At 48.5% G+C, this 25,353-nt stretch overlaps 1 protein-coding gene across 1 annotated transcript in view; it reads right to left on the reverse strand.

Moving 5' to 3' along the window:
- SDK1 (sidekick cell adhesion molecule 1) overlaps positions 1 to 25,353 on the reverse strand; it is a gene marked incomplete at its 5' end in the record, with an annotated part of 911,733 nt that overhangs the window by 129,101 nt on the left and 757,279 nt on the right. Inside the window, 3 exons of the mRNA XM_041750102.1 lie at positions 12,867 to 12,988; positions 16,007 to 16,198; positions 22,044 to 22,142. Of these exons, the coding sequence (XP_041606036.1) occupies positions 12,867 to 12,988; positions 16,007 to 16,198; positions 22,044 to 22,142 (413 nt within the window). The remainder of the gene's footprint in view (positions 1 to 12,866; positions 12,989 to 16,006; positions 16,199 to 22,043; positions 22,143 to 25,353) is intronic.

A 25,353-nucleotide genomic window follows, 5' to 3' on the forward strand; every position in this document is an offset into this window, starting at 1 on the left:
GGGAAGGGCACTGGGCAACACAGAACATTGCCTAGCACCTCAACTTCTTCCAGGAACGCTTCTCTCTGAATGCCACCGCCGTGGACCCTGGGGCTACCTGGGCCATCTGTGACGCCTCACCTGCTCCATCTCCACTGCTCTTTAGTTACTGAGAGACCACAGTTGGATGGGTTGTGCTTTATTTTATTAGGCCATAACACTCTCTAAAACAGGTCCTTTTAAGAAAAGGGTACTATTATGTACAAATAAGCACTACATGGGCTCTCTCTCTCCTTCGCATTTTCGGAATGAAAACAGTTTTATCTGTGCCACCAGCATCTTCATTACAGGAAACCTGCTCGAAGCAGCCTTTAGAGAAGACTAGATGTTATTTTGGCTATTAGAGCACAGCGAATGGCTGCAGACGGCAGGGGTTTACGGAGGGAGTGAGAAGGCAGACAGGAACAGCAAATGAAAACATATAACATTTGCATTCTTTCCTTCTATGTGCACCATAAAAATGCAGGAAGAGATGTTTTGCTCACTCTACAGTCAAAGGTTACTAATTAAACAAAGCATTACTGAGCCAGAAATACCTATAAAAGCTGTTTTCTAGAACTTTAACCTACATCTGAGCATCAGCTTACTACAGGGCCTTGCAATGCGCTCCTCCAGGGATTAGGGTCTTTCCTTCCATAATTCACTGAAGATAATGCTGAGTGATACAACCTTCCTGGTGCGCTTTAAAAAGTCAGAATTTAAAGGAAACTTTTCTGCAAAGATGGTATGATTGAGAAGCAGATCAAAGGGAAGAAAATACCATTATCCTGCCATGAAGTGCTTGGTAGAAGCCAAATCCTCACATCTGGAAGGCTGCTAGGCTGTTGCCTGCCCTGACCGACAGATGTGGGGGCTCCTCGCAATGGAGCACAGATGCCATTTCCTTCCTGGGCCTCCACCACCACCGGAACTGGTGCAGTCCCTCCTTCCCACATTCCGGCACCCGGGGCTCACTCTGAAATCACGCCCTGCTTCCAGAGTGGTGAGTTGGATGGGCAACTTCTCACTGGACCTGGTGCTCCAGCACCTTACTCCTCTCTGAACTCTGACCTGCACCAAGCACAGGGCAAGAGGCTAGGCCAGGGAGCTGGAGTCTCAGGGCACAGAAAGCCTGGGTTCAGCTTGCATCCATCCAAAGAGAATTAGGTGAGGAATGTTCTGGAGGTTTCACTTAAATCAGTTACAGTCTCAAGGGCCCTGTTGCTCTGAATTTAGGAAAGTTGGAGATTGCCTAGACCACAGAACCCATGAGATGTTCTCAGAAAAGTAACTGGTGAGTTGAAGAGAGGCTTCATGGAGGGAATGTGACATGAGTGGACAGTACACATGAAGGCTGGAGACATGGCCCCTGCTGCCCGGAGGGCTGGAGGGTATTCAGAGGAGACTGCATTTGCAAAGTACCTCATGCCTAGATAAGGCAGAGGCATGCACATCTCAGGTAAGTAAACATGACAAAGTATTTTAATTTTCTAGCAACCTCTCAAGACAGGTATGAATATCCCTGCTTCATGGCCAAAGATCCTGAGCTGGGTGGCCTGCCTGCAACCACCCAGCTGGGACCTGGAGGAGCTGGGATTTGAGGTCCAGTCTCTCTGACCCCAGTGCCTGTGCCATTTGTCGTCATGTCACTGACCATTTCATCCGGGCACCGTGTATCCTTGGGGAACTTTGGCCTTTCCTGGAGGGCAAATGGGACGGTGAACCATGGGAGGTGGCAAATGCCCAGGAGGTGACATGGGAGAGGGGCAGGATGGGGTTTCTTGAAGATCTCGTGGCCAGAGTCCTGGCACTAAGAGTGAGAAGAGGAGCTGCGGATCTGCTCTTCTCCTGGCTGAGGTGTGAGTGTTGGCAGGTGATGGGGGTGGGTTGGAGTGCATGCTGCCTAGAGTGTGCTGAAAACTAGACTCTTGCCCAGTAGTGAAGTGTCTGCCAAGGCATTTACAGAGACTCCCCCTCGTTAAGTTTTAAGGGCACACTCTCTGCAATATGCCTTTGAGGTCAGTAGGAACAAGTCACAAATAAAAGCAGGATTGGTTTGGCAAAAATTTTTTAAAAAAGGATATTCATATTCATGCTAGCCTTTGCAGCATCATCATGAAATAGTCTTGGGGATGACTTACTGTATGATTGAAAACCAGTCCAACATGTTCAACCAAAACTGAATGGATTAGGACAACATAAAGAAGGGTAGCAGTCTATCGATGGAGTCAATCCAGATGTTGGAGGAAAAAGGCATCTCTTTCATGTGGCCAAGCAGTCACAGGAGCAGGGCATGCTGGCTCTGTGACAGAACCAGCTCAGGGCTCCCAGCACACAAGCAGTGAAATGTCCATTGCCTGTCTTCTGTCTTCTTTCTTGGCCATTATTCTGTCCTAAGAAGCCCAGGAAAAGTCTATAATCCTTACCTTCTGGGGTTTGGAACTAAACTTCTTTTTATAGATGAATGATTACTCTCTGGGAACATTTAAACACAAATGGTTCGGATAATGAGCTTTAGGGGGAAAAAATTCTCTTTTGGTTTTGAAGTTTCAACTATCTGCACCACTACCAAACTTTAAAATTTTTTTTAAATTTTAAAATGCCTTAGAATATTTGTAGGGGGACTTCCAGTTCTGGCAATATGACAGACAAGATAACTTTTAAGGTTAGCCTCCTGCCCCAAAGCCAGAGAAGTGCTAGTTATGGTACAATAGATGCCTGGTCAAGTACTAGGGGAGCAAGGGACTTATCCTGAGGCTGATACATGTGGGAAGTGAAGCTGTGACCAAACTCACAGCAAAATCTAAGCAAGCACTTCCTGAGGGAGAAGAGACTTGTAATAATCACAGCCGAGGATAGAGAGAAACACAGTGGACTTGAAATACTGGACATAAGAACAAGTACGACTGGTTCAGAATTAAGGAATTTTAGGATCCTGTGCCACTGGAAGGAAGAGAGACATAATGATTAACTTTAGATTCTGATAACCTACATTTGCATGTTAGATTTTTTAGGGCAGTTGGTGGTGGGAGGCAGGGTCAGGACCTGTGCAAAGGTGTCCAAGCTGGTGGAAACCCACTCATGTGGGAGGACTGTCCACATACAGGGGGATTTGGCAAATAAATAAACAACTGAGGTTAGTGGGAGCCAAAGAAAGGCTAGTATAGATGTGGAAAGGAGTGGCTTGAATAAACAAGCTGGAGGTACTAAACTGTATTTGGAGGTGCTAGTGTGAATGAGTGGTTTTCAGCATATGTAGATAGACACAGAAATAGGCCAAGGTGTAGATGTGTGTGCACCTGAGGGTATGTATTTCCTAGCTGCAGGCACTTGGAGAAGGCCTGAACATAGTGACATCCAGTAGCAATGAGCACATCTAGTGCCCAGATCTTGGTTTCTAAACACTACTCTCCACTGAAAAGATCCTAGTTCCTTGGAAAAATGGCTAAAAACAGAGAGGAAAGAATAAAAGGAGTCTAGAACACCTTGTTGTGCCAGAACACAAGTGTGTGCTTAGAGTTACAGGGGCATGCGAGGAGAACACGAGAACCAGGTAGAAGGGCGGAAGAGCCAGAGCACCAACATAAGTGATGATAGCAGTGCATTAGTATCTGCTAAGTAAAGAAGGAATCCGTAAGTCTACACTGAAGTCAACTAATAAATGAATAAATGAATGGGATGAAAAAACTGTGCACTACAGTAAAAGTCCAATCAATAAATGCAGAAGAAATAACTGAATTAGGTCACTATTTGGTGCCCTCATTGTGCTAATTATTTCAGTAAAGAAACTTTAGTTGATGACAAAACTAGTGGATGTGAGCGGGAAGGGGAATGAGATTTTCACAGTATCTTGCAGCGCCTCCCACAGAATACTTACTAACTGTGGACAGGAGGAAAGGAGCTCTGTGTGGAGAAACCAGGCAGATGCCGTTTTAATCACGTGAGCTAATTAACTCCACCAATCATGGGACCTACTGATGTCATATTGAACCCAACAGGGTGCAGTGGGAGAAAACCACTTCTGTGACATTCTGAGCGAAAAGGGATGATCTTGCTCTAATCATAAAGAAATGTACAAATCCGAATTGAGGGGTATTCTAGGAAATGAATGGCCTGAACCCTCAAAAGTATTCAGGGCATGAAATCAAGGATTGGTGGGGGAATGAATCCAGGTCGAAGGAGACGGGAGAGCTGTGACAACCAGGGACAGTGTGTCATCCAGGGCTGGATCCTTTTCCCACCGAGGACATGTTGGGACAACTGACCAAACTTGTATGGAGTCTCTGAGTCTTTGTAGTATTCTTTCGATTTTTCTGTAGTTTTGAAATATTTTTGAGGTGAAAGGCAAATGTGAACTTCACAGAAATCTCAAACTCCTTTAACCAATGGCTACAAACTGAACCAGTGGTGAGCATAGCAGCCTGGGGCATACCCCCGGGGAGTCTGTGTTGCTGGCTATGGGCACTGCACCCCAGGACCTTCACTACATGGGACACTCTCAGACAGATCTGGGGGAGCATGACCTCTGGGGAAAGGCATGAAACCTACCCAGACCACACTTCCCTGGGGAAACCGGAGCCTTTAAACCCATGTGAGGAGATGTGGAGAGGCTAGATCACGGTGTTTGCTCGGAGATCCAGTGCCCAGACTCCCTGTGATGGGACCAGCACAGCAGAGACTGTAGCTTTTTAATCCACTGTGCCACCTAGCAGTTATCACCCACAAGGCAGTGCCCCCAGCCCCCTACTCGCTAAGGCTCAGCCAGGACTGGGAAACCCAGAAAGCCTTGGGATGATGCCCTAGAGGCTCTGGGTTTGAGGCCAAGTTCAAAGTCAGCAGCCCTGCCCCTCACACTGCCTGGAGGGCAATCAAATCTTTGTTTATGAAAACTGGTAAGAAAATAAACTATTGATCTTAAAAGCCAAACCAACAGCAAGAAAAGGCCAAGTTCACTTGCGAACATGAATACAATAATCTTAGCTCCAAACCAAACCAAACCAAACCGCCATGGTGATCAAGCTGTGTTTATACCAGGAACACTGGAATGGTCAAACATTAAAATATCAACATATATCATCCTTCCAACAGAGAATGGAAGAAAAACCATGAACATCTCAATAGATGCAAAATAATGTTTTGATAAAAATAAACATTAATGATTTTCTTTAAATCTTAAAAAGCACAAAAATCAACTCCTAGCAAACCAGGATTAGAAGAGTTGTCTTAATCCGATACAGGCTAGCTATTAAAACAAGCAAAAATACCATAAATTGTACGTGTTATAATTGATTATAAAATCTTAAAAAAAAATCTTAACAGAACGTCTTGAAAGTTAGTAATAAAACAATAGTTCTATCACGGCTCCAGTTCAATGTGCTATGGGAAGACCTCGCCCTCCCATTGAGCTTACAGAATAAATAAATTAAAAGAAACAAAAAAAGAGAAACAGAGGATATGAAGATTTCAAAAAAAGAAACAAAGCTGTCACTATTAACCGATGATAGGACTCCTTTGTAGAAAGAGAGAGTAGAATTAATAAAGTAAGAAGAGAATTCTCAAGAGTTTCTGGCTATATCTCCTCCCACAGGCTGAGTGGCGGCTTTGTGCTGGTCATTAAAAGAAGAAAAAATATTCAAAAATAAATTGTTATCCTATATGCCAGCAGAATGTCAGAAAATGTAATGAAAAATCACACACACATTAATTAATCCTCATGGTGATCTTGGAAATGGTACTGCTGACCCCATTTCACAGGTGAGGAGATTAAGGCTCATAAAGAACTTAAATACATCAAGGCTCACAGAGCAGGGAAAGAGGGTAGCAAGGAGAAGTGGAGCAGGTCTACCTGAGGCAAAGCCCATACTCCTTCCTTTTTCAAAAAAACTTTTTTTTTTTAAAGATTTTATTTATTTATTCATGAGAGGCACAGAGAGAGACATAGGCAGAGGGAGAAGCAGGCTCCCTACTGAGCAGAGAGCCTGATGTGGGACTCGATGCCAGGACCCTGGGATCACGCCCTGAGCCAGAGGCAGATGCTCAACTGCTGAGCCACCCAGGCGCCCCTCCCATACTCCATCTATCACAGTTTTTGAGGCACGCTGATTGCCCCAGACTTTTCCTGCATGTTTCAGAGCAGAGGGAGGGTAGGAATAGCCCAGTACTTATGCCAAGAAGAAAAGAGCTGACAAAGATGTACAGGCCATGTTCCTGGATAGAAGACTCACCATCCTAAGACATCAATGAGAGTTGCCAGAAAAATCCTAAACAAGGTGAGTGGTGTGTGTGCATGCGTGTAGCTGCAGAGGTGGGAGGTGGTCAGAAAGCGCTCAACAGATATTCAAACACATTTTAAAGCCTCTATTATTAAACAATGTGGTATCAATGCATGAATAGCCAGACTAATAGAATAAAAAGTTCAGAAATAAACCCAAGTGCACATGGGAATTTAATATCACAAATCAGTGGGAGAAAAAAATGAGACTTTTTATTAAATGGCTTTGGGATAATCACATAGCTATTTTCAAAATTATAAAAATGGATTCATACCTCACTCCACATACAAGGACAAATTTCAAATGGTTGGCGAGCTAAATGCAAAAAAGTAGCTTTACCAGTGCTAGGAGAAAGGTGAATTCTTTTATAACTTAACGGTGGGGGAAACCTTTCTGTGGCTGACAACCCAAAAGCATGCAAGAAGTGATGGATAAATTAGACTTCTACTTCTTTTGGCATGGCAAAAGAATTTACATAAACATTCATTGTCTCATCCAGCAATCCCAGTCCCAGGAATCCACTCCAAGGATTCAAGATGACTATGCAAAAGACCAAAGACGACCTTCTGGGAGAATAACGCCCCCATCTCGGAACTCCACACTCTAATTCCTGGGACCTGTGAGTACAGTTTCCTGACATGGCAAAGCGACTCTGCAAATGTGATTAAGGAGAAGAGTTTTGGAATGGGGATATTATCCTGGATTATCTGGGTGGGTCCAGTCTATTCACCTAAATCCATAAAAATGGCAGAGGAAGACAGGAGGCTGGTCATAGATAGGAGATGGAAGGAGGAGGAGGAATGGACCCATTACTGCCAGCTGGGAGGGTGCAGGAAGCAGGGCCACGGGACCAAGAGCATGGTGGCTGCTTGGACACTGGGGATGGTGACAGCCAGGCTCAGTTCTAGGACCACAGAGGGTGAATTCTGACAATACCTGAACCAGTAAGGACATGGATCCTCCTTTAGAGCCTTGGGATGGGGATGGAGCCCTGCTGACACCCTGATTTTAGCCCAGGAAACCCATATTGGACTTGTGAACTACAGAACTGTGAGATAGCACATGAGTATTGTTTGAGCCAAGAAGGTATTGGTCATTTATGATGGCAGAAAGAAAAGGGGTGTGCACTGCGGGTGCCTCCCCTGCAGCAGAGCCCCAGCCGAGTCAATGAGCTCTGGCACACAGACATGGGGAGGACTGCGTCTGTGGGAAGGGATGAGGAAGAACTGCCTGCAGGATCTTCAGGACATGCTGTCAGGTGAAGAGAGCTGGGGGCAGTATGCTGCATTCTGAGTGAGAAGAGAGGAACACACTCGAGTGTATTTGCCAAAAACCCCCGATAAACCTAAAACCTAATATGGGGCTTTTGGGGGACAGAGGCCACAGAGTGAAGGGGGAAAGAGGAACTTCTCTGGATACGCCTTTTCTGTGGTTTTGACTTTGAGCCGATGTGAATGAGTTACATGTTAGAAAATAAATTTCAGTTATTTTAACAATTTTTTTTTAAAAGTTAAATGATTTTTAAAGAAGGCAGTCATTAAAAATGGAAGCAAAAGAATGAAACAAAACACAACCCTGAAATGAATGAACCTTGGTTTGTATTATGTTGTAATTATTTTCACATAAAGAAAATAATTTAGAACTCAGTATTTTGACCATACATCGGTAGGGTAATATGGCTCAAGGACAAATACTAACATCGCATTCAGTAGTCTTATTGTGAGTAGTACCATTGAAATTATCATTGTGAAACTCTTGATACGATAGTAGGATAATGAAAATAAGTGATGATGTTAATATTTCTAAAAGCACAATTTTAGAAAAAAAGGTATTTCAACTGCAAATTCCAAGTTAAAGTTATCTTAAATTTGCCTGGAAATAGCAGCATGAACTCATGATGTTTCCTTTTTCTGTCCCTGGGAAAGGTCTAGAACGTCCAGCTGGAGGCAATGAGCACCCTTCTCCGCCCTCAGTGCCCAGACTCTGGTCTTTAAACACCATCTGACACTAAACGAAACCAGGTGGGAATGATCCATCTGAGCTTGAGCTGCAGGACAGGAAGGCCCAGGATGATCCCGGGACATCCTGCTGTGTACGAAGTCATCAAAGATTGGTAACTCCATGTCAGAAAGCCCAGAACATGACATGCTCCCCACTGGCCAAGATGGGTCAAGGTTAGATTCAAAAAGAATAATGACTGTAGGTGATTGAAGTGCACTGAATATATTTTTAAAAACTATACTTTCATATTGATAACTCAGGGGAAGAGAAAGTAGAGATGAGGGAGGGAGGGAGAGATGGAGGGAGCAATGAATGAATGAATGAATACTGGGATAAACGGGGACCAGTTCCTTACTCTGAGGCTGGGAATTCAGGAAAAAGACTCAGCATTTATCCCACCTTCCTGTGTTCAGAGTAACTGACCTGCCTGAGGGATGAGGGGACACACTTCTTTTCAGATGACAGAAAATCACCATTTTGAAAATCTTAGGAAAATACTTCACTCAGGAAAGACCATCGATGGCTGAGACCAGTAAGTGTGAGGTTGAGGGGGGAACTCACAGCGTCCTTGGTGTCCCTGAGAGTGGGATGCGTGGCCACTGTGTGTCCTGGCGTGCTGCAGAGTGGGGCACATGGCACCAGCTGGGGACCGCATCAGAGTGGCCCCAGTCTGCAGCAGTCAGTCCTTCCCCACGGCCCCACGTGCCTGGGTTCCACCCACATTCACCCCTGGGCCACAGGCAGGGGACCCTCTTCCTGATGCTGTCTCATGGGTCTACATCATTCCCCTCCTTCATCTCATCTCCTGGCATTTTATCATCTCACATCATAAGAAGGGTAGGCACAGGACAGTGAGCTGTTCTGGGAGAGAGACCACATTCACACACCTTTCCTATAGTATGTTGTTAGGATTGTTCTATTTTACTTTTGGTTATTGCTGTTCATCTCTCATGGTGCAAATGTATAAACTAAACTTTGTCATAACTATGTACATCTTGGGAAGAACACAGCACACACAGGGGACTGCACTACCCTGGTTTCAGGCATCCCCTGGGGGTGTTGGGATGTGTCCCCCAAGGATATGCTCATTGAGGATTTGGAGTGAACCTTCTGTGTACAGGAAACAGGAGGCTGAGGAGCCAGGGACAGCCAAGGAGATAAAGGGTGCCCCACTGATGCAGGACAAGCCAAGGGACAGCTGACTGGGATTCACAAGCCATTGCTGGGGCTGGGCCAGGGGCAGGGGGAGGAAACTTCTAGGGGTGATGGATTTGCTCATCAACTTGATCCTGGTGACGGTTTCACAGGAATGCATACATCTAGGTCAGAGCTTATCAAATTGTATATGCTAGAAATATCAAGTTTCTTATGTGCCAATTAACCCGATAAAGGTGTTAAGAAATTTCCTTAAACAGTTTATGAGTCAGGACAACCAAATGCATAGTGTCAAGTTTGTGTGGATCTGGTTTTCATCAAAACCACAGTAAAAAGATGTTCTTGGAAATTTTCAGGAAATTTGAATGTGGACTGATTATTAGATGATATTAAGGAATTTTTAAGTACAATAATGGCATTATAATTTTGAGAGTATGGATGTTTTAATGTAAAGGTTTTCTTTCTTTTTTAAAATTTTTATTTATTTATGATAGTCACAGAGAGAGAGAGAGAGAGAGAGGCAGAGACACAGGCAGAGGGAGAAGCAGGCTCCATATACTGGGAGCCCGACGTGGGACTCGATCCCGGGTCTCCAGGATTGTGCCCTGGGCCAAAGGCAGGCGCTAAACCACTGCACCACCCAGGGATCCCTAATGTAAAGGTTTTCTGAAGGAAATATAGACATACAGACGAGTATGCCAACCACAGGTGGACAGACAAGATAAGCACATCCCAGACTGAAAAGCAACATTCCCAGCATTTGGGAGGCTCTGTCAACCCCTCCTGTACTGCGGAACCACAAGGCCCCAAGGGGAGCCAGGACCCCAACACCAAAGATGACTTCTTGTTTTGGAACTTTGTATAAGTGGAATCAAACAGTGTCTACTCAAAATGTGAGTCTGGCTTTGTTTGCTCAACATTACGTTTGTGAAATTCATCCATATTTAGTTTGCACATATAGACACAGACACACCCTGAAAACTTCATGGTGAAATGACATGTGGTCTGAGATGTGCTTTAAAACACTACAGCTGGGGATCCCTGGGTGGCTCAGAGGTTAAGCATCTGCCTTTAGCTCAGGGCGTGATCCTGGGGTCCTGGGATCGGGCTCCCTGCATGAAGCCTGCTTCTCCCTCTGCCTGTGTCTCTGCCTCTCTCTCCATGTCTCTCGTGAATAAATAAATAAAATCTTTTAAAAAAGTAAAATAAAACACTACAGCCAAATCAAACCATCATGCTGTATGCCTTAAACTTAGACCATGATGTATGTGTGCCAATTATTTCTCAATGAAACTGGGGGCGGGGGGGATAGATGTATAGAGGTGTATACAGATATAAAATTAGGTCTATGTGTAGCTATGTATCTATAAAGAAGTTATACTAAGCAGATTAGCCACTGATGTTATCATTCCATACACAAATATGACCATGTAATTTTGCATAAATGACTTCATATAAGAGAAGAGATACTACATTTGATCTGCTTGTTTGTGCATCAAATGATATGCATGTGAACATCTTCCTATGTCAGTGAGTCAATAAATGTAGACTTTGCCATTTTTTCATAGCTGCATTTATGGCATAAAAGCATTTAAAAAAAAACACCTCAGCAACAATAAAAGGGGAACTAGATGGATCTAGGTAATAGATCAGGTGAAGCTAGATCATGGGCATGTAGGAGTTTGTTTTGTCATCGTCTTTCCTCTTGGGTATGTTTAAAACTTTTCAATGTTAAAAATCTAAGGACGTGGTTGTGGGATGGCGGTGCAGAGCAAATGTGCTGCAGCAGAGAAGCTGCTCTGCATCCACCATGCTGATTCCTCTTCTCAAGGAAACTAAGACAGTTCCCAGACCCCGTCTTGTGTAACTGGGAGTTCTGGTAAACAGAACACAGACAGGAGTAGTCTGATCCTGGCTGGCCCTGGAGGCAGGGAGTAAAGGCCTTATGTGGGGAGCCAGAAGATGTTGGCATTTCCATGCCACTGCAGCCTACGTGAGTCTCACACACAGGTCTGAAGCTTGAGACCTATGTCCTTGGCATGCACAGGGCTCAGCTGTCCCAGGACAAGTGATGCCAAGGACAATACCACGTGATTCTGTCTTCCCTGACCAGCTATTTCTGATGGACCTTGAAAGTCCAGAATTGCTTTTCATGAGATAAAGTGATTTTTCTCCTCCATTTTCCTCTATGTGTTTTAAAGTTCACTTTTATCATTTTGGTTTTCATTCACTGGGGACCTATGTTTTCAATTTGATGTGAGGTAGGGACATTCTGTTGATTTTTTTCCTAAGAGTCGTTCTAGCCCCTTTTATCAATGGGACCCAACCAGTTGGTTTGGACTTTCAGATTCCTGCGTGTCAGTTTTCAGAAATAGTTTCTTCTTTTCTTTTTTTTTTTTTTTTTAAGATTTTGTTTATTTATTCCTGAGAGACACAGAGAGGCTGAGACACAGGCGGCAGAGGGAGAAGCAGGCTCCATGCAAGGAGCCTGATGTGGGACTTGATCCTGGGCCCCCAGGATCACACCCTAGGCTGCAGGTGGTGCTAAACTGCTGCGCCACTGGGGATGCCCTCAGAAATAGTTTCTTAATGAAAGTTTTGAGGATGTATGTGGACTTGGTCCCTAATTTATGGCCAATTTCCAAAAGCAAGTCTTTCAACAGAGCACAAGCAAGTCTTACAACAGAGCGCAAGCACAGCTCCAAAAGTTACTGGGATTTTACTAGAGACAACTGTTCTGACACTATACTCTTCCACACTTTGTCTCTTCAGCTTTTTATCTCCTGCTGTTGTTGGAACATGAACTGTGGCTTGTGTGGTGCCCCAGCCCCATAGAACCCCATGCCCGTGACCCCATGGGATCTGCCCCTGGGCTCTTCTGAACCCATGCCTCCACTCTTCTCCACACTTGCTCCCTCGGGCCTCCCTGCCAGTCCTTGACTGTGACGTACATGTTCTTTTCTCCCAAGACGGAAATTTGTCCTCTTTGTGTCCTGCCTGGAACAGTGCTTGGGAACACACATGCTCTCTACACAGGGTGCGTTCATTCACAGGATACACAAGTTGTACCAAAAAAAATCTTATTTGTACATCTGGTAGCTTATTGTTACATGGAATTAAAAAGAAATAAATCAACTATGCCATTCAATTTAGGTCCCTATTTGGAGCTGAAAGTTGAATGTTAAGCCTTCTCATCATTTCTTCTGTGGTCTATTCAGACCCCAACCTAACATCCTGTCTCTTACCTTTCCACATCCTGCCCCTGGCAGCCCATCATCTCCAGTCCCTGGCTCACATCCTGCAAACTTGACCGCCTCCCAAACCCCCTGTCCTGAGAGTCTCTGTGCCCCTAACCAGCCATTCTGCAGAGCATCAGTCCCCTGTCTGGAAACCCTGCTGTCCACTCCCAGGAGAGCATACCTGGCCCTCTACGATCCACCTGGAGATGGAGGTCTTCCCATCGTAGCCTGGTCGGAACTGAAGCGTGGCTGAGCGGGGGCTGATGTTGGAAATGACCAGATTGGATGGGGCGCCAGGGAGCTCTAGAGACAAAGGAAAGGGAAAATGTGGAGATGCAAGTTCACGAAATGCACCAAACATGTCAGTAAGTAAGTGGTTTCAAAATGCCTCGATTTGTTTTCAAAACCATGTTAGTGAGAAGCCTGCTTGTGGGAACATGACCACAGCATGATCCTTACTTTCTGGGGTCACCCATCAGGCATCATGGCCTCTGAAGTGGGATGAGGACATATCCCATGTGCGGACACATTTTCACGTGGCCTCTAGATGATCCACTCTGAAGGTCAGGACTCACTTATCTCTGTGCATGGCAGGTTATGGTTGAAGGACAAAAGGATGAATGCATATCATTCTTTCAGGCTCCGAAAAGAACACAACCAAATGTCCACCCTTCCTTTGGTGGTGACCATGATGCTGGGGCAAGCCGAGTGGGGCGGGTGGGAGAACGCACGTGCCACATATCTGCTGCCAGGTGTGTGGGTCCTGAGCCTTAGGCTCCTGGGTCTGGTTTCCAAGACAACAGCATTCAGGTGAAAGTGCAGAGCCCTCCCCACTCCGCCTGAGTTCAGTTGCTCTGGCAACTAAATGGGAGGAGGGGGCTCTGAATGGGCTTTCATCCTGTGAGGTTACCTGGGGCTTGAGCCTACTCACCGAATAGGGCCCTTCTGGCTGGCTGCTCCCCCAAAGAACCTGTCCCACTCAAAAGTGAAACATCATGAGTTGGAAATGGCAGGGGCTCTTATCTTACTGGGCTACTCTAGAGAAAGACAGTGGGATGGAAGGGAGGGGGGAGGGATGCCAGGCGGGGAGTGGAAACACTTTGCTGCCTTCACTGCTCTGGGGAACACCCTCGGGTCCTCCGGAGCTAGGAGTGCTGGAAACCAGGACTTGCACAGGAACAGTAAAACCACTTCAGTGATCAGGTCAGCACTGGCACAGCCTGGGTCTCTAGGACCTCGAGGGGCCTTTCCACGTCTCATTTAATGAATCTGAAGCAGAAAATGTTTACATCGAAGGACAAGTGACTCTTGTCTTTGGATGTGTCAGCTCACTAGATCCTTTAATGGTGCTCCAGACATTAATGGATGTGCACTTCAAGCTCAGCAAGCAGAATACAGTCCTCCTGAGTGATGGTCACTGTGAGGTTGCTTCCAGCCGACACTCAGGGCACTCAGGGACACCCCAGGATCCATCCCTGGCTATGGCGGACCCGACCTTGACGTGAAGCAGCAGCACCTCCACTGCTTCCTTCACCTTGGTTCATCAAAGTTCACTGGGCGCAGTGGGGCCCTGTCCCCTGGTGTCCTCACTCTGCAGGTCCACCCACCTGGACTGAGCCCAAGCATCTCAGGGAAACCGGCTCACACATGCCAGTGCCCCAGAGTTACTGTTACTGTCAGTCTGTGTGTGTGAGATGACTTTAACAATGACACTTTACAATGCCAGCATCACTAGGTATTAGAGTGTTATCAATGTAGGTTTTTTTTTTTTATTTTTTATTTTAAAGAGAGAGAGCGTGTGTGCACAAGTGGGAAGGGGCAGGAGAAGGAGAGAGAGAATCTCACACAGGCTCCAAGCTCAGCCCGGAGCCCATGATCTCACAACCCTGAGATCATGACCTGAGCCAAAATCAAGAGTCGGGTGCTCAATCAACTGAGCCACCCAGGTGCCCTTGAGTGCTAACAATGTTTTAAATGTGTGCTATGGGAATGCACTGTTTGTGTAGAATAAACAAATATTTCTGTCAGCCAAAGACTTCTTTCTTTAAAAAAGTAAACTTATTTTGTAAATGCCTTTAAGAAACACCAGATTACCTTTGAGTGTGGTCCCCGATGAGCAGCATATGCACACCCAGGGTACCTGCTCCAGAGGCAAATCCTCCAGCCTTGCTCCACACTTGGCAGCCTAGCCATCTGCTTTATGAGTAGCCCCTGGGACACTGCTATGGGTGACGGTGGCCAACTGCTGCCTCAGAGGGAGGCTACTGGCCTCCAGATAGTGTCCTAGGAGGTCACCTTGCTCAGGGGATAGTGAATGCTGTGCCCTCATCCTTCTGCCACCACATAGAGCTTGTAGGGCTGCCCAACTCTCTCTGGATGCAGTCTCTGTGAGGAGGACACACGCATTCATGTGCATGTTTCTTTCTTTACTGTATGCATTTTATTTGCTTTGCATCCCGTGCAGATCATGAGTGGCCCCCTTCCCAGAAGACGGCTGGGCTAGGAACATGGGTCTGGAGGCGGATGGTGCTAAAGGAGGACGTGCTGATTTCGGAGGGAGCTTCAGGGCTTTAGCCTCAAAGACCAAATGACACAAGGGCAACAGGCATCTTCTAAAGAGCAAGAGCCCCACAGCTTTAATTTCAGAACTGAACCAAGAGCCCTAAATAACTCTTCACATTCCCTTGTATTTGTGAACTCCCAGGAAAGACACTTTTATTTTAAATGTAAATTTTAAAATTAGAGAGGAAAGAGTGAAGTACAGTTCTCTGAAGCCGAAATGAGTGTGCTGTGTGTTTAGGGAGATAATCTGAATCTCAGAAAGGACAGGAGGGTAGGGGCAGCTCATGCCCACATCACAGAGTGATGGTCTGCAGCCACTGGCACCCACGAACACCCTGCTCTCCCTCCCACCGCCTCCTACTCCTTTTTCTTATCTCAGACCAAATCTCCACTGTTTCACTGAGTGAATCAAGGTTTATGCTTCCTATTCTTGGTTTTAATACCGACGCCTCCTACTGCTCGCTCTTGGAGGAAGCCTGTGTCTCCGTGTGTGGGCCCTGACTGCTGATCTCCCTGGAGGGCAGGACTTTGGGGCCAGCTTGCTCTCTGGGGCACGCTCCCTCAGTCCACACCTCAACAGCAGATAAGGCTGGAGGACAAGGCTGACGTTGAGTCCTAGTACACTTGCCACCCCTCGGCAAGTGTAGCAGACACCCATCTTCTAAAGGACCCTGGGTGTGCACAGGGCTGCCATCCACCCAGAGCGCCTGCAATATCTGAGCCCTGCCCTTAGAGACACGGCAGCAGGGTTTTACTGACCTGGGGGCACTCCAGAAGAAATGGTGGATGAGGTTGCCAGGCCGGCTCCCGCAGTGGTGACAGCAGCCACATCAATGGTGTAGGTGGTGAGTGACGACAACCCTTTGATTTTGTACTCATGAGTTGTGTTACTGAGGGTGTGGGTGAGCCGAGAGCCGTTCCTACCGTACACCTCCCAGGAAACCTGGTAGCCTGGGGAGCGAGAACACAGGATTAGCAGGGCCGCCTGTGAGCTGAGGGTGGTGCTGGATGCCACTGTCGCTGTCACAGAGGACCTAAAACAGCATGAAAGCCCAGCAGATGTGCTGAAGCTGGGAGAGAACCTGCTGCTCTGCCCACATGGACTCCCAGCTGGGCCCCTCCTCTGTCCACAGTGTCCCCGTCCCCCTGACACCTGGTGGGCTGTGGGAGCCCGGGCCCGCCTGCGGGTGGTGACCCTGGCACCCGAGCTGCCTTAGGGAAAGATGAGTGACGGCGCCAGCCTGCAGTGCCCAATTTCGCCTCATGGCAAAATGTGGATGCATTTCATCAATATTTCTGTTTTTATACGCTGATATTTTCATTATGCACTGCTCTAAATCAGGAGCTTGCTCCTGGGTTGCAACTAATTTGTGGAAACACTGCCACTTTTTCCCTCATGAAGTGATTGATAGAAGCTCTCTCCCGTGCAAAGTGCTTGCTCTAAAAAGTCCCTCTGCCTAAGCGCATGAGTTCTGCTGCCTCCCCAATATCTGAACCCTCTGTTTTCCTGCCAAAATCTGATTTTTCCCTGGTCTCTGTTCAGTCCAGTGGGGCCTTGTGACCACAATTTATTCAGCCTTGGACTCCACTGCTATTTTAAGCTCAGAGAAGAAAAGCCCCAGCAAGATCCTGAATTGACCCCCATGGAGGGGAGTTTATGTGGTTAGAGACCCTGCAGAGGGTCTCTTAAAGCGGGAGACACTGATGGAAGGCGCTTGAGGGCCCAAAGGAAAGGGGAACTGCTGAAAACACTTGCACTTCCTTCTTTCCAGTCAATAAACTCACAGATACCGAAACACCAAGAGGCATCTTAAAGCTCATTCTGATGAAAGCAATAAATATAGTTAGAAACTTGCGCTTGCAGGTAAACAAGAATTTAAAGAGTATATCGGGACTTTAATATTTTGAAAAAAAAAATTAATGTCAGAAGCTGCTGCCCGTCTGCGGTCCCACAGCCCAGCTACTACCTACTCCAGGACACTAGGACACCAGGCCCCCAGGCTGACAGGACATCCAAGGGGGAGCAGCAGATGGGCACCCGGCTGCTGGCCACCTCCCTGCACATTGTACCTCCCCTGTTACCTTTTGGTCTCTGCACAGGCCCCTGTGTTCTGCTCAGCCCATCTGGGCTGTGGGCTGCCCACGTGCCCCCAGACCTCGGTGTTCCTACTGGCTAACCACCCACTGCCCTGCTCCCTCTGGACCCCAGACTCTCCCTCCTCATTGCCCACCCGCCCCACGTCCAGCCTCCGTGCCTCACTCAATGTGCCAATCAGTTCTTTTTATTTTGTTAATTCAGAATTTCGGATCTAATCACACAATTAAAAATCCAGCCTTCTGGGCAATGAGTATGAACAGCTTCCAGCACACATAGTGCTCCCAAAGTTCCTGTGGTGTTCTGAGCACTTCGCTGACATTAGTTCATCTAATCTCATAGTGGAACTGCGAAGTCACTACCCTATTTATAATGGAGAACGCCAAGGTGCAGAGCCTTTTGTGAACTTGCTGGAAGCTGGCAAGGACTTCTAGGGTTGGCCGGGCCCCACACTTCCCACGGAACCTCCCGAGGCCTTCTCTCTGAAGCCTTGATGTTCGCGAGCAAACCCGACCACTCCCCTGACCTCAGAGGTTTCCACCGAATACATCATGAGACAGTTTGATCCTCAGGGTCATCCCTGAATGTACAGGAGGAGAAGACTTTGCTTTATGTTTTGTTTTTGTTGTATGTTATGATTTTATTTGCTTAAACACTGTTCTTCATCAGAATTTACAAAAATACAGCACATTGTTTTTCACAGTGACCCGGAATCCAAACTTCCAGCACCCTCAGTGGGGGCAGCAGCACTGGGATCTGCTGTCACATTGGGTATGTGGCTGGGCTGCTGTCGTGGATGCAAAGCCCAAGGGCCCTCACCTCCTCAGGAAGGGCGTAAGGGAAGCAGTGCCCTGAGCAGTGCTCTTTGGGCTGTGCGTGGATGTCTCACTGCCTGCTCTAGCCTGCAGGAGGAGGGGCAGCCCCGCCAGCACTGGGCGTCTTCAGCGGGGGTCCTCCTTGCTCCCAACACTGCCTGAGACTAACGACCCCAGGAGCTTCAGAAATAATTTTCTGTTGATCTGCAGTAAATTCTCTACAAGAGAGTAGTACATCCAATCACAAGCTGTCTGTCTGCATCCAGGCCCTCATAAATCAGAGTTTACGCAGGGAGAGTGGAAGATGCTGGAATTTACAATAAACACAGTGGGCAATCTGCTCTTGGGCACTCTGCCCCTCCTCAGGATGGCCCTCTCTTTCCGGCCCCAAACTGACAGGGTGGCCGGGGGCTGCTCACCGCGGATTGGGGCTGATGAGGTACAGCTGGCAGCAGGTGTCTGGAGCATCGGGTGCCCCGTGCAGAAGACCAGGCCTGGCCGTTGTCATCTGCCCCAAAGCCATTCCAACAGCAGCTGCATTAACAGTAAGGCTCCAGGACAGTCTGTGGGTTCCCGAGGCTGGGTTTGCCCATAGACCAGGCTTTTCTTCTGCCTCTTGGTGAGCTACTCTGCTTAGAGCCTGGGATAGACCCTGTGGTGCTGCCTGGAGCCCCGTCAAGGGAGGGTGTGGAACTGTCAGTTGGGGGCAGAGCATCTGGGTCCAGGGAGGGCCTCGCCCAGGGCAGGGGTCACTGGGGCTGTGGCTGGAGAGATGTGCAGCTAGGCCTAGGAAACCACAGCCGTAGGGTTCAGCTCCCGTAGGCCCTCTTCCTCTGCAGCCTTCACCAGAGCTCCTGGGACCCCAGACAGATAATGGCACAGGTCAGACACAGCGAGATGGGGACCGTGTGTCCGCTGAGAGGGACCAGAGAGCACTGCCCGCAGCTCTGAAGTCGCAGCAATGCCTCCAACCCAGGTCCACAGCACACAGGAGTCAGAAGGCCAAGCTCCACGTAAACTATAGGCTGTTGCTTGTAACTACACGTATTTGTTTAAATAAAATAGGAAAATGAGTTCATTAAGCTCTATTAGCTGGCGAGAACAGAGGATCATAAATTGGAAGTATTGGCAAGCACCACTCAGCCGGGAGATGCTGGCTCTGCTCAGTGATTACGTGTGCCCATGGGCTTCCCTGAAGATTTACACGAGGAACGAGGACCCAGTGCATATCTGAAGGAAGGGGAGTCTCCGTGTCCATTTGCCTACCAAGGAACCCTAGCCAGATTTCTGGGACTCGGGTCCTGAAATCCACAGGCCAAGCAGGCAGCCGCAGACGCCCCGGCTCAGAAATCAACAGTGAGCAAGCGCAGCTCTTATTCCGGCCACAGCACTGACCAGTCCCTGAGAGGTCTGAGCTGGAGCATCTTTGCTTTCCACGGCAGCCTCCCTCTACGCGCTTCTGGTGTTTTTGCTTTTTTGTTTTCCCTAAGCGCAGCCTGGTTTGCTTTTTCCTCCCTTCGCAAGGCTTAGAGCAAAGTTAAACCAACCAGGCTTCCTTTCTGCCCATCCCCCACGTGACCCTCAGCCTCTGCTCCAGGCAGCAGGAGGCCTTTGTTATTTCACACACTCACACTTGGGATCCCGTGCTGAGAGGCTGCAGAATACCGGCCAGATCCTGGCTCCTACAGTCCCCTTTCCTGGAGCTGCAATATTATTGACAGTGGGTATTTCAAAGCATTAGCTCTGAGGACCGAACCAGACCCATACATGTACCCTGGTTAAAAGTCAAAGGGAGAGGCGGCATCAGTGCAGACGTCCCAGAGGATGTAGTGGCCGGAGCACACCATTCTGCAGGGGGTCGGGAGGGCCTGGCTCCAGGGGGTTTCCCCACTAAAGGAGAAAAAAAGGGAGTTTAGGGGAGGAATGCAGTCCCCAGGCTATGCCCCAGGCCACTGGGGACACTGTGCGGAGCCCCAGAAACAGCGTGGGAACATGGTGATGCTGGGTGCCTCTTGCCCGTGTCCCCGGGATGATGAAGACCTCCAGCCTTAGCTGTTCCCAATTTCAGGATCAGGGCGGGCCACGTGTCTTTGCACACACTTTGTCTTTGCAAAGCTGAGGTTCTGGTGGTGTCTGTGATACAGAGGCAGGTACAGCATGAAGACCAATGTGGGGAATTAAGGAAATGAAGGTGGTGGGGTCCACTCTGACTCCATGTTTAAGAAGGTGGGCAGAGCCAGATTCCCTTGGGAACATCAGAAACACACAACCTATTTGTGTGAAGAAGGAAATACAAATGTTTTTCTTTCAGTTAATTTCAAACAGCTATTAAGTTGTTAGTATATTAATCAGCTGTTTGTACCAAGTAACTTGACAAACAGCTGTCAGGTGCTTCTTTGACCCTGGGGACCTTGAGAGACTTGGTGAGAGACTGTCACCCCAGGAAGACGGGAACCTCTGGGTTGGGTTAGGAGCAGGGTTCGAATCCCATTGCCGGCACACTAAGGATGTAGAGGCCAGAATACGGACACTTGCATCCCTGTGCTGGCCTGGTTGTCTGCTGGCCATGTGACCATTGGACATTGCCACCCACGGTGGCGGATGGAGATTGTAGGAGGTGTTTTGTCTGGCTGTTTGAACAAGATCCTGTAATACTAAGGTGCTTGCATGTGGATGTACCCAGGGTGGCCCTTGATGCTCTCCAGACATGGGGTTGGTAGAGCCGTGGGAGCTGAACCCCGAGGCCAGGCATCAGGGACAGACAAAATTCCTGGACTCTCTGGTACACCTGTTAGCATGAGTGGGCTTCTGGATGGCTGGGCACATGAGGGCTTCCACGGGCAGCTGTAGGTGGTTGGCTGAGGGACAGCGGACACAGCCTAGGCTCCTGGCAGACTCAGAAACAGGATGGACATGGCTCACTCAGGAGCTGGGTACTCCTAAAGCCTCAGGGTCCAGGCTTAGGGGGCAGAGGCAGGAGCCCTGGATATGACAGGAGGTGTTGCCGGTAGAGCCCCAGAGAGCACCTGCCACAGAGTATGTGTCCCAGACCCAGTGGCTGAGCAGTGGGAATATGAGTGGCTGGCTTGACATTTCAAGTAATGCTTGCTAAATAGAAGGGGCCTCTGGCGGCTGCTGCCCTGGTACCTCCTCCCAACAGCCCCACGAAGAAATGGAGGGTCTGAGAGGTAAGCTGAGGCTCCTACCTTTCTCTGAAGTCAGAGCCACCCAGAAATTTTTTTTCAAGCCAAGGATAAAGCTCTCTGAAAAAAAATCATCAAAGGCCTATAAAAGACCCCTGCAGCCTGAGGGGAGTCTGTCTGGGGACATGGCAGGCTGGCTGTCCTCACCTTGGGTCCCCCTAGGGCACTGAGCCAGGGCACCCAGGCTTTGCGGTCGGGCCCATCCCGGCCGGGGACGGACCTGGCCGTGGGCTGATTTGCAGTGTTTCAATGAAGAGACTGCACATGGTGGACTTCTGGTGCACATCTGCTAAGGAAGGGCCTCTTGGGGCCTGTCTCCTCTTGAATGGGTCATGATACGGACACACACCTCTCCGCATGGCTAGGAGAATCGTGGAGGACCCAGAGTGTGAGGGGATGTGCCACAAAATGCTGAGTCTCCCTGATCAAAGGCTTTAGAGGTTTGTTAAGCTAACATAAGGAGGCCACAGCCCATGCAGGGCAATGCCCCCAGGAGGTAGGGTCCTGGGGACACGGAATTGGGTGTGGTGATGGAGCCTTCTGCCCAAGGTCCGGCAGACATGCTGCTTCCTGGAGAGGCCGTGATGCCCTTTTACCCGGCCAGGTGTGTGGCTTCCAGCGACGCCCATCTCCCCCATCGGGGCGAGCGTGTTTTTCCTTCTCCCAAGCACAGGGATACTCACCTGTAATGATTCCATTCTTCTCCAGGGGCTCCTGCCAGCTGACCTTTAGGGATGTGTCCAGAATCTCTGTGAAACTCAGATGTCCCACAGCACCTGGTTCTAGCAGGTAAAAATAAAGTCATCTGTTAACACAAGAGCCCCTTCTCTCCAGGTCAGATTTGTGTGGAAAGTTCTAAGCAGGGAAGGGAAGCAGTTCTAAGCGGGGAAGGGAGGCCGGGGCTGGGCCCATAGGCCAGAGTCATAGGCAATGCCAGTAAAACCCAGAAGGGGCAAGGGAATTCGAGGTGTGAAAGACATCCTGGATCTGGGCACATAAATAATTTTACTCTGCTGCATCCCAGCCCCGCCAAGAACCTTAAGACAGGCAGCAGGAGATTTATACACACCTCCTTCTCCTTCTCCTTGATCTACTCTAATGAGAACAACCAGGCTGCCTGGATCCTGAAAAGCCACAGCTGGCACCCTATGTCCTTGGACATGCCTTGCAGCCGAGTGTCCGGCTGGCGTGTGGTCACTGCTCTGTGCAGCCAGGGCCGGCCCACACCCAGCTCCAGGGTGATGCCTGCAGGCCTAACCTAGAGCTCCAGGCTCCACACCCCCACCCCTCCCTGAGGAACCCCACGGTGGGGCAGGGGCAGGATGCTGTTCCAGCAACAGTATGCTCCTTCACTAGGAGTTTCTTTGTGGGTGACTGTTCTCCCTACTGTTGGAGGCAGAGGCGTTTCTGGGTCTGAGGCCTGTCCTGGGCGTCAGCTGCTACTCTTAGATATCTCACTGTCTCAACACAAAGTCATTTCTGAGATGAGCTTTCTGCCACTTTGAAAAGCACCCAGAGATAAAGTCCGAGAGGCCCAACGTGAGGTGAATAGTCCAAAGTCATAGACTCTCAGGGCCCAGACCCCTCGTTGGCTTTGTAGTTGTGGCATCAAGGCCAGGCCGGGTCAGCGAGGAGGCCAGCAAGGAGGCATTGGAGGAGGATGCAGAGCCCCCACTGGCCCTGTCCTAGAGCTGCTTCTTTAACAGCTCCAGGGGCAGGGACAGAAGAAGTGCTTTATAGGAGACTGGAGTCTGGGACTGAGTGGGTATGGGATGTGGGGATGAAACAAGGGACAGGGACAGAGATGGGCTCCACTGTTGGCAGAGCCAGGCATGGGTCCATCAGTTACTTCCTCCAGCTGGTGGGGCTGCTTGCTGGGGTTTGCTCTGCATGCCTCTGCCAGGCCCCACGGGCCTATCCTTCCCCATGCCCAGACAAGTCAGGGAAGAAGGAGGGGAGGCTCGTGGGGCAGAATCAGAGACAAAGGAGGAACTGAAGGAGAATGGAGAGGAGCCAAGGAACCCATTCCCTCAGCACAGACAGATTAGGCAGGAGCCCCAGGCCCCTTGGAGGCACCAGGCTCCTCCTGAGAGGCTGTGCCTCTGACTCCCCCATCAGGCCCTGAACATGCCACACTGAGGTCTTTTTAATCATAACACAATTCAATCTTTCAAGTTTAAAATAAGAGAGCATGAAGACAGGGTGTTGGTCATCCTCCCAACGAGCAGATTTCAGGGGATCCCTATGGAGAAGCCTTGTTCCTGTTTGGGCCATTGTCGCCTTGTCTGCATAGATGGTGGATTCAGTACCTGGGACTCAGCTGATACTTGGACAAAGCTTCCTAACACAACTTCTAATTAAAAAAAAAAAAAAAAAGGAAAAGAAACAGTCTCAGCAAATACGCTCATCTGGGTGAAACTTTCAAAAGACGTTTTATGGATAATCTCAAACACCCACAAATGCCAGTCTCCGAGCTGGAAAGACGGTAAAATAGAATGGCTGTCGAAACCAGCTCATCTTCCTCCAGTTTTGAGTTTCCAGAAAGACATTCTGACGGATTTTCGAACTGACTTGTTCTTTTTTCGATCGATAGAGCAGCAAAGAAAGCTTTTTGCTCCTTTTATATTCTCAGTGTTTCTGTTTCTTGGATTCCTGCCCAAATATGCTGTCCTCTAGCTCTGCTGGAACCAGCTGGCAATGTCTTGGCTTAGAATTTATATTCTGTTTCCTCTTAACTGCATTGCCTGCCCTCCCCACCCCACCCCTGAGTTCTTATTGCGTTGGAGCTTCGGAAAAGGAGTCCGGCTGGATGCAGATGGAAGTGAGGCGCCATAACCCCGAGAGCTCGGGTGGCTGTGCTTCCAGCACCCATGGGGCCATCAGCCCTACCCCAACCTTTCTGTGAGATAGTCCACACTCCAAACAGCATCAACAGGTTCCCCAGCTACTGAAAAATTGTGACTGCATTAGAAAACTCTAAAAGTACAAGATACTTCCAGTTTTCTCAATTCCCAAGAAAGAAATTTCCAGTTTCTCCTTTTCCCTACTAATGGTGGGCAAAAAATGCATTTAAGGTTCAGCTTCCTGGCCACAAAGCTTAATGGGATATTTTTCTTTCTGCTTGTTTAACTGGCAACACTTGAGGTTTTTCTTTTTGCAAAGAATTCAGCCAGGAGTGTTCACTCTTTTCTTGGAAGGAGTTACCTTCTTCTGCCACTTTGTATTTTTAATAAATATCTTCTGAAATTGAATTCTGATATCCAGTTGGACCTGGCTGTGGCTTGAGCAGAGACATTGCCCTTGCCTCTTCCTCAAATAAGTGAAATAGAGGAAAATCCCTCACCACTGTCCACGTAATGAAGCGCTATAAGGAGGATGCTCATGAACTTTATCCCCATCAGCTACCTCTCCATCCCATCAAAGGCGTAAGGGGGCTGGGTTGTGCTTCCCTACAGATGACTGCACACAGTACACTTCACCCAAGTGAGGCTTTCTCTTCTTTCCCTGAGACCCTACATGGCCCCCTCTGCACCCTCGGTCCCACATGACCAGGACAGAGCCCAGTGGCTGTGCCTGTCTCTGTGCTCCCTTGTCTTAGAGTTTGCCTGCCTGATCCCTAAGGTGACTTCATCTGCTTAGGCGGCTTTACCTGCTGGCGACCCTGTCGCTCAGACACCCTGAGATGGAGTGGATTTCAAATACTTCTGTCTGTGGTTAGACCACATATTCAGTTGCCTTCCCTAACCTTTCCTTGGAAAGTAAGGTCATAACTGTGACTTGCTAGGACTCCCAGATCCACTTCAGACACGTAGGCCCAGAGGCCCCACAGCCACCACATACCTCGTGTGTCCCACATCAGCCCGGTGTCCTCACCCTAGACCCATTTCCCACATTTTGATCACTGACATCATCAACTCTGCAGTCACGTAAACCAGAGCATGGTGAGTCATCCTAACTCCTTTCTCCTACCCCATAGCCCCGTGACATGTCTTT

Source organism: Vulpes lagopus, chromosome 3 (genome assembly GCF_018345385.1).
Source record: "Vulpes lagopus strain Blue_001 chromosome 3, ASM1834538v1, whole genome shotgun sequence".
Classification (NCBI taxonomy): Eukaryota; Metazoa; Chordata; class Mammalia; order Carnivora; family Canidae; genus Vulpes; species Vulpes lagopus.